The sequence below is a fragment of the Gekko japonicus genome, unplaced genomic scaffold (assembly GCF_001447785.1).
Source record: "Gekko japonicus isolate JY-2015 unplaced genomic scaffold, Gekko_japonicus_V1.1 scaffold250, whole genome shotgun sequence".
In the NCBI taxonomy this organism is placed as follows: Eukaryota; Metazoa; Chordata; class Lepidosauria; order Squamata; family Gekkonidae; genus Gekko; species Gekko japonicus.
Genome location: NW_015167538.1, coordinates 1,005,712 through 1,014,945, shown reverse-complemented (window position 1 = coordinate 1,014,945; position 9,234 = coordinate 1,005,712). Strand labels below are relative to the sequence as shown.

At 52.8% G+C, this 9,234-nt stretch overlaps 1 protein-coding gene across 1 annotated transcript in view; it reads right to left on the bottom strand.

Moving 5' to 3' along the window:
- MLXIPL (MLX interacting protein-like) overlaps positions 1–8,583 on the bottom strand; it is a 54,779-nt gene extending 46,196 nt beyond the window's left edge. The window contains exon 1 of the mRNA XM_015413539.1: positions 8,288–8,583. Coding sequence (XP_015269025.1) covers positions 8,288–8,583 — 296 coding nt within the window. The remainder of the gene's footprint in view (positions 1–8,287) is intronic.
- Positions 8,584–9,234: the final 651 nt, after the last annotated feature.

Genomic DNA, 9,234 nt, shown 5'->3' with positions numbered 1-9,234 from the left:
AACCCCCCCCCCCCCCCCCCATCCAGCACGCTCTGGGCTTTCAAGATAGCTCACAACTCACAACAGTGGAAGCACACTGTAAAACAGCCCAGCAAACAAACACACGCACAGCCGCACAAACGCAGGCGCAGGACACAGCAGAGATAAAGAGCTGCCAAAGTGAATATTATTGACCAACGAAAGGAGGGCGTAACGGGGCAGTTTTAACACCATGCCTAGCACAGAGCAGAGATAAAGGGTGACGTGCAAAAAGGTCTAGGAGCTCAGAATGAGGCTGGGATGTTTCGGCCTCAGACCGCTCTACACGCACAACAGCGCAAGGGGGGGCAAGGCCCCTTCTCGGCTGTCTTCGGGGAATTTGGACTCGGTCTCTCGGACCCAGAGCAAACACTCCGCCGGTGCCAAGGGGGCGAGCCAAGAAGGGGGGCGGGCCTTGCCTTCCCAGGCGTCTCGCCAGCCCCGCAGCGGGCCAAGATTACTCCGCCGCCCCCGCTTGCTGGGGCCAGAGATTCACTCTCCTTTTTAAAAAACATATCGGCACTGAGCTGATGTCACTTCAGGATACCCTCCGAGGGAAGCGTGGGCCGAGGCGCGCAACCAATAAGAGCCGGCCTTGGGTGTGGGAGACCTCGGCTCGTCCCACCCTCCCGGGGACTCGTCGTGTGCGGCCTTGGCTTGCGCTCTCGATAGCTGCAGCAGCGCCCTTTACGTTCTGAAGGGAAAGGAAGAGCTACTGTTGGAAGCAGGAGAACAAGCCGCCTGTGGAGGAGGGGCCCACCGGCCCACCCCCCCATTCTGCACAAGTCACAGTACGGTGGGAAGGGCCAGTTTGGAAGGAGGCCTGCCCACAGGGAGGCCGGCCTCCAGGTGGGTCTAGAGTTGCCAGCTCTGGGTTGGGAAATACCTGGAGATTTGGAACTGATCTCTGTCGCCTGGGGATCAGTTGTGACAGCGAGAGATCTCCAGCCACCACCTGGAGGCTGGCAACCCTAGGTGGGACCTGGAATTAAAGCTCATCTCCAGACTACAGAGATCAGCTCCCTTGCAGAAAACGGACGCTTTGGAAGGTGGGCTGTGTGGTTTTGTACCCCACTAGGGGATGCCAGGTCCCTTGGAGAAAACGCCAGCTTTGGAGGGTGGACTCCAATGCTCCCTCTAAGCTGTGGAGTCTTGTGAACGAAAATTCTGCTTTGTGAGTTACTGGCTTTAGAGTTGTGAGCCAGTGATTTGGCTACTGCAAGGGTGTAGACTTTCCAATTTCCCGGGGGGGGCTGGGGCTGGGCCAGAGGCATTGTTTTGCTAGGAGCAAGGGTGGCTCCCGGGGGAGGCTGAGCACCTTCCTGAAAATTTCGGCGGGGGCTGACGCCCCGCCGCCCCCACGAAGATTACGCCTATGGGCTACTGCATAAATCAGTCTGCTCTGGAGCCCTCCTTCCTGAGCTAAGACAAAAGTCTGTGAGCTGGAGGCCACAAGATTGTGAGCTAGCTCACACTAACTCAGCTTAGAGGGAACACTGGTGGACTCCATGGCATTGTGCCCCGCTGAGATCTCCCTCATCCTCAGGCTCCATCCCCAAAGTGCCAGGAGTTTCCCACCCTGGATCTGGCGCCCCTACCCCCCATCCCTCACTGGTGGCCAGGGGGAACCTGGGAGTCCTATACCTCACTGAGGTCCCCGTCCTCCCTAGGCTCCACTCTCAGATCTCCAGGTGTTCCCAAACCTGGATGTGGCAACCCTACCCCCCACCTCCGATGGCCACGGGGGACCTGGCAGCTCTACGCACCCAGATTTACAACTACACAAAAAGGCAACAGGCAGCCTCCTCTGACTCCGCTGCATCTCTGCATGATGCCATGGGAATAGACAGTGGGGATCTTCTAAGATTAAAAATTACCTGTGGGGAGGAGTTTAAATTGAGACTGTTCGTGGCCCAGGTAGTGGTGGGGCCCTGCTTTGAACAGGCCAGAGGAGGCTTCTGTGTAGGATTACCCTCTCATCTGGCCCTTCCATTTGCTCTGTGAGAATGGGTGGGCGGGAAGTATACAGACACCCAGATTAATTTCTCTTCCTCAAGATATTTGTATCCCGCTTTCTGTCAAAGAAGAATCTCTAAAGCGGCTAGCAACTCATGATTAAAATATTCCCTCACTGAGTAAGGAGACGCTCTAGCGGGCTGCACTGGGAAAACAGTGTGGGAGAAAAAGGGCTATACCCCTTCCCCACTGGGAAGCACCCTGGGATGGCAGATGTTTGAAAACTGCTGTGCTGAAGCATTTGCAAGACTGGTGCAAAGTACCAAAATATATTTATTTTTAAAAAATGGATTATAGAATCTCACTGGATGTGTCCTTTATTGGGCGTTGGCATGCCAGGGAATGAGCCCATTTGGCGAACAATTGCCTGCACCTTTTTTTAAAAGCTTGACTCCGAAAATATCTTCCTCCTTCAATATTTCCAGGGCGCGAAGTTGACCTGTAGAAGTATCCCTTAACCCCTGATGCATCCAGAAAACAGGGGCTATGTTTGAGGGCCTGCAACAGTGGCCTGGTTGGAGCCTGGTCTTCTAAACCGAGATGTACGGAGGCTAGCCCTGGGAAAGGGGAAAGCACTCTGCACATGCTCAGAAGCTCTGCTTTTCACTCCCAAGGAAGAGCCCACAAAATCAAAGCAGGCCAAACCCCACATGGAAGAAGGGTGGCATGCTTGAAAGTGCAAAAAGTGTACTTGCTCAAACACCCACACTGCTCGGGGCTGCCCTTTGCTCCCAGCCAGTGCTGCCGGGAATGCCAAGCGCCTCCCTCAGAGATCTTGCCAGAGGGAGGGACATACTCCAAGCTCTACTGTACACAAGGCAAGGTGTAAGCCTCTGTGCATCAGGGGGAAAGGGGGAACAGAAGGGAATTTGTTCTATGCTGCCTCCTTCAAACTGGCACATAACAAATATTTGAAACGTATATCCTGTGCAAGGAACGTCAGATGCGGCTAACAATTTTTTAAAAAAAGAGCAAGATCACTCAAAAAAGCAAGATGTAATGAAATCCACCCAAGAAACAGCAACCTGTTTGCAAACAGCAAAACGCAATCAGTTAAATGTTAATCGACCTGCTGCCCACGTGACCAGAGGGGTTCCTTTCTTTCCGATCCAGCGGCTGATTCACAAGGATTCTCTCCTCCACTGCCAGAGTGAAACCATCACTGAACCTTGCAGACAGGTCTAGCCCAAGATAGGTGCCCAAAGAAAGAACACCCGAATGGAATATCCCTTGTTTGAACGAAAGCAGGGTTCTCATTGTTACAAGGGCAAGGGTATGCTTGGAAGTGGAACACCCAGTGAAATCTCAGACGCTGGAGGGATGGCTAAAGAAAATTGCCAGGGGTTGTGGGAGGCAGTGCCCTCCATAGCCCCATCCTAGAACTACCAACCCTGGAATAAAGTCGGCAAAATAACAATGGCCAACCAGATGTTCCCAAAAGCCCACAAACAGGGCATAAATGTGAGGACCGTCATCCAGTAGTCAGTAGTCAGTAATCAGAAATGTACTGGTTTTGAACATGGAGGCTTCCGTTTATTGGCAGACCCATCCGCCATCATTGTATTCAATCGATTTTTTTCTAGAGGCCATCACATTATCCTGTGACAGTGAGTATTTGTGTGTGTGTGTGTGTTTGTGTGTGTGTGCACGCACGCGCACACATGCTTGATTTGCAAGCCTGGAAGTCATGGTGACTTCTGGCGACCCCTAGTGGGGCTTGGACATTTCAGAGAGGTGGCTTGATATAACCTGCCTCTGCATCCCAGCCCTGGTATTCCTTGGAGGTCTCTCTTCCAAGGACTTGCCAGGGTCGGCCCTGCTTAGCTTCCAAGATCTGACAAGACCAGGCTTGCCTAGTTTCTTAAGGAGAAGACAGCAAGGGCAGGGAATGGAAAATGTGCCCTTGCGTCAAAGCAGTGACCAATGGTTTTGTTCTGGCTGACCTCTCAAAGTCACAGGGGGTCCCTCCCAAGGTTTCCGCCTCTGACTTTGCCTGTGCCAGGGCTGGCCACACTTGTCAAAGTAAACAGGACTTCAGAACTGTGTTCTGAAATCAGCGGCCAAGGAGGAAAAAAACCTGCATGGTTTTGTTCCTGTTCCAACAGCAGATTCATCTTCTGCAGGACAGCCCCCCCCCAGGCCATCAAGAGGGAAAAGATGGTGCTTCCAAGAATCCCATCTTGCCAAGGGCCCTCCTAGCTGAAGATTATGGGGTGAGTTTAGACTCTAAAATTCCACTGCCATGGGCTCGCCCTGCAAAAAGAAGTTACGGGTTCACTGGCCTTATTGCAAAGTGATACCATTAAGAAGTGGCCTGCCGGATCAGACCCAAATGGAGCATCCTGTTTCCAGCACTGGCGAGCAAGACACTCCCAGGAAGCCCATAACAAACAGGGTAAGTAGAAAAGAGCTTTCTCCTGTTGTTTGTCTCCAGCATCTGCTACTCAGATACACTTCTGCTGGACATGGAGGTTCTATTTAACCATCATGGGTAGTGTAGGTTGATAGTCTTGTACATAAGAGATACCTTGCTGCGTCAGGTCTAGGATCCTCTGGTCAGCAGCCTCCAGGAAGCTCATAAGGAGGGCAGGAAGGCTTGCTTGCGTCTAAAACACCACTGCCCACAAACTAGAGCTCCTTGAACCGGAAATAGGTAAAAAAAAACATTTCTTTTTAAAAAGAAAGAGACTTGACTTGCGGTGGTTCTCCTGCACCCTCATCCTACTTCCATCTTTGTCAATCAGCTCTGGCAGGGTTCCATGTTGTTTCAAAAACCTTCAGAACTTGCTTGACCAGAGATAGCAGTGGGTCAAAAGCAGCGGTCCACAAACACTGGCCAGCATTATTTGTAACCCCTTCCTGCCCTTTCTAACACACACAGAACATTCCAGGAAAGGGGGGGGGGCATACAGTCAAAATTTAGACACCTTCAGAAGTCGCAAGGGGGAATCCGTACAGCTACGGAGGATGGCCAAGCCTGGGCTGAAGTGAAAATCTCCCCTATGGAGAAACTGAGAAAGATCTGTCGCTTCATGTTGTGGACTGCGCAAGCGGTCACCAGGATTCATGGTTGCCAAATGCAGTTGTGGAACCCAAAGGATGACATGCACACCATGGTGAGCAACGCTCTCTGGAACCCGCTGCTAAAACGGATGTTCTAGCTTCAGATCGTCGTCAGACGAGGCCACCTCGAGCCATCGTGACCAAGCCTCATGTGGCTGACTGGCCTTCAGTTCAAATCTCTCCTACTGCATCTCATGGTGGGCCAATCTGAGGTCTCCTCACTCTTCCTCCTTATCCATGCTGATCAGCCCCCTTTAGCATTTTGGTGGGACACCCATACAGGCTGCTCCAGACCACCAGTAAGAAAGGGACAGAATGGAACCTGCCATCTTCTGCTCCAAGGCTCTTGAGAAAGGTGGCACTGGTGAGAAATTTAAATTTCTTTCATCCCAGTTTGGTGGTGTGGATAGAGAGCAGAGAAGAGAGATTGGATTTATACCCAGCCCTTCACTACCCGAAGGAGTCTCAGAGTGGCTTACAATCTCATTTCCCTTCCCCTCCCCACAACAGACACCCTGTGAGGTAGATGGGGCTGAGATAGCTCTTTTGAGAACTGCCCTTGAGAGAACAGCTCTGAAAGAACTTGTGACTGACCCACGGTCACACCAGCAGCTGCATGTGGAGGAGTGGGGAATCAAACCCGGTTCTCCCAGATTAGAGTCCGTCGCTCTTAACCACCGCACCAAACTGGCTCTCCAGCTCCTCCAGACATCAATAAACTCTCCTAACCACTACACCAAACTGGCTCTAGCACCTAGCACACACTATAGGTCCAAAACTGGAGGGTCTACTACAGTGGACTCGGGGTAGGGGACGACTTCCTTGGTACTGTGTTTTTCATACGAGCAGCAAGGATAACACCCATCCCCCTGGAAGCTGACCTAGAAATTGGTAAAGAGGCAGTATGACTATGCTTGGCTATGGAGGGTCTCTGGAGTACTCAGTGGGCATTCTCCCCTCCCTCAGGAGCAGATTTTGACATTTATATCCTGCTTTACCACCCACTGGTGGTGGAAAGCGCCATCAAATTGCAGCTATGGGGTTTTCAAGGGAGGAAACAGTCAGCGGTGGTTTGCCATTGCCTGCCTCTATGCAGTGACCCTGGACTTCTTCGGTGGTCTCTCATCCAGGTACTAACCAGGCACCCCGGTGGGGTCCAAGATCTGACCTGATCAGGCTAGCCTGGGCCGTCCAAGTCAGGGCTGCCCCCCTCTAGGGGCTTCAAAATGGCCTTGCAAATTACAGTTAAATCCCAAAAAAGCATTTAAGAGCTTCTGCTGATATTCTGTGGCTGTTTTTTGTCCCTCTGGATGCTGTCGCAAAGGGATTTGCGTCTTTGGCGTGCATTCAGGACATCGGCCAATTTATGAAGGGGATGGCATAGGGTTACCAACCTCCAGGTGGTGCCTGGAGACCCTCCGCTATTACTATCGATCTCCAGATGACCAAGGTCAGTTAGATCCCCCGGAGATAGTGGCTGCTTCAGAAGGTGGACTCTCTGGCATTATATCCCGCTGAGGTGCTTCCCTGTCCAAACCCAGGCTCCACCCCAAAATCTCCAGGCCTTTTCCAACCCAGACCTGGCAGCCCTAGATGAACACAGCTGTATTAATTGCCCTAAAGGATATGCAATGAGCTATCCATGTGGACTAGCATGACCAGCACCTGGGCTGCTGGCCCACCATGTGGTCCAAAAGGCCAAAGCTGGTAGGTTTGACTTCAGTCAAAACAAAGATCTCCAAGATGAGCAGTTAAAAAAACAGGGAGGGTCCAAGTGTGCTCTGAATCCCTGCAAGACTTCTTTGGTGTGATTTTTTTAAAATCAGCAAGTGAGGCAAAAAGGCAGTGCCACAGCTCCATTCTGTGTGCTTGGGGAATCCTCAGCACTGGGAGGGAAGTGAGTGCAGTAGGGGGGCAAGGTAAAGGTAAAGGTTCCCTTGCTCGAAAGCCAGTCGAATCCGACTCTAGGGTTGCGGTGCTCATCTCCGTCTCAAAGCCGAAGAGCCAGCGCTGTCCGAAGACGTTTCCGTGGTCATGTGGCCGGCATGACTAAAAACCAAGGCGCACGGAACGCTGTTACCTTCCCACCGAAGTGGTCCCTATTTATCTACTTGCAATGTCTTGCTTTCGAACTGCTAGGTTGGCAGGAGCTGGAACTAGAGATGGGAGCTCACTCCGTCATGCGGCACCCGGGTCTCAAACTGCCGAACTACTGACCTTCCACAGCCTGCAGTTCAGCGTCTTAACCACTTGAGCCACCGCAGCAGGGGCTTAATATGCCCACCTGAGAGACCGGGGTTTGTGTGACTTAAACATGCACTACCAGGTCCAATCCTGAGGGGGGCTAGCGAATCAGAGGGGGGTGAGGTGTAAAGCCAGGGTCTGGCTGTCCTACGCATGTGCTGGTTGCAACACCATGGGGAGAAATCCAGCCACTGGCCTGAAATGTTGTGAAAGCAAGGTTCCCACACCCATGATCCCCGGGGTCTGGCACTGGCGGAGAACGGCCGTCACCTTTGCACCCCACTTGTGGGCTTCCTGGGGGAACATTTGGCTGGCCCCTGCTGGACTATAGGGAGCCAAACTGCACTGATCCAGCAGAGATTTCTTCATGAAAACGGGCTCCAGACGTCACTGCGAGCTGGGAGCATAAAGGCATCCAGGGAACGGGGAAAAGGCCAGCTTAAGGACAGACACCACGAGTAACCCTGGTGAGTTTCTTATTTTGCAGGGGAGGGTGGGACTCACTTGGGAATCCGCCCTCCCCTGCGTCCATCAATCCAAGCCATCTTTGGCAGTTCCAGACCGTATTCTGGATCGCATTCTGTCTGTACATTCCAACCTTTCCCCTACTTTGGACACTGCAAGTTGCAAAAAAATCATAAAGAGAAGCCAGAGCCGAAAGGGAGGCAACGAAAGCAGAAACTTGATTAAAGAGTACAAGGGGCAGGAGCAGTGTCCACACTGCAACGGACCAGCTAAATCAGTCACTGCGAAAGATTTGCTTTCTCTGGACCCTTCCTCTGTGATCAACCAAACCCTGGATCCCTGTCTCACAGCTTTCCCTCTCCCGGAGAGAGCAGCCTCCAAGCTTTCTAAGAGAAAGGCAAAGTAGATCGGGGGAACCCTTCAATCCAAGACTGAGAAGGATCAGCCACAGCTGGAGCGAGGGAGACAGTCCCAGACTCACCTGTACGCCAAGGACATACACTCAAAGAGCCGTGTGATGGTGGGGTCAATGCTTCGGGGATCAGGGACCTCCAGCTCAATCCCATGGTGGCGCCGACGGGGCACCGAGTCACTGTGTGGGGAGGACACCATGAAGTGCCCACTGTGGATCACCTGGCATCCGGCTTCAGAGCCAGCGTAGGGCCTGGGGTCGCTGGAGACTGGGCCGTCGGAATCCGAATCCGAGTCAGAGACCGGGGTCGGCCCCATCTGCGGTTCCAGGTAAGCTCCCGGCAAGCCAGGCTGGGTGGCAGCCATGGTGGGCAGAAGCAGACGAGGCAACGGGGCCTCCTTGCAATCCCTCTGTCAGTGCCTCCACCGGATAGTCGTTGATTTCAACATCTGTGTACCTTGCTGCACCACACCTTGGTTAAGAGGGCATGGCGAGGCCACACCTTCTGTTCTCAGCCAGTCATCTGCTCCTTCCTCCGGGCAGCTGTATTTATAGAGCAACTGGATGTGACCCCGCCTCCCAGGGAGGGCACAAGTCTTGTGGGGGGAGTTAACCCCTTGTCATCTGAGGTATAATAGGACAGATAAGAGGCCGCAGGTTAAAGGGCAAGCCCTGCCAAGCAAGGTTGCCAGCTTTCAAAGAAGCTCCTGCAGCTGCGCCCCACAAAAGCGAGATGAACGGCTACAATTTGCAGGTGATCGTGTCTATGTCCCTGCTGTGCAAAAAAGCCCAAATCACCTGCTGATTATCTTCAACTTGAGAAGCTGCTGCCAAAGACCACCGAGCAAGCCAGACCTGTTTTTAGCCTGGGAGCTCAGGGCTCTGCCCCTTCTGTCTCCCCCCCACTTCTCCTTGCAGACCCGCTCTCCCCAGCACCCCTGCCCCTGAGCTGGCCAAACAGGCTTTATTTGCCTTGACCGGGGCTGCTGGGAGCGTGTGCAGGATGGAGAATTATA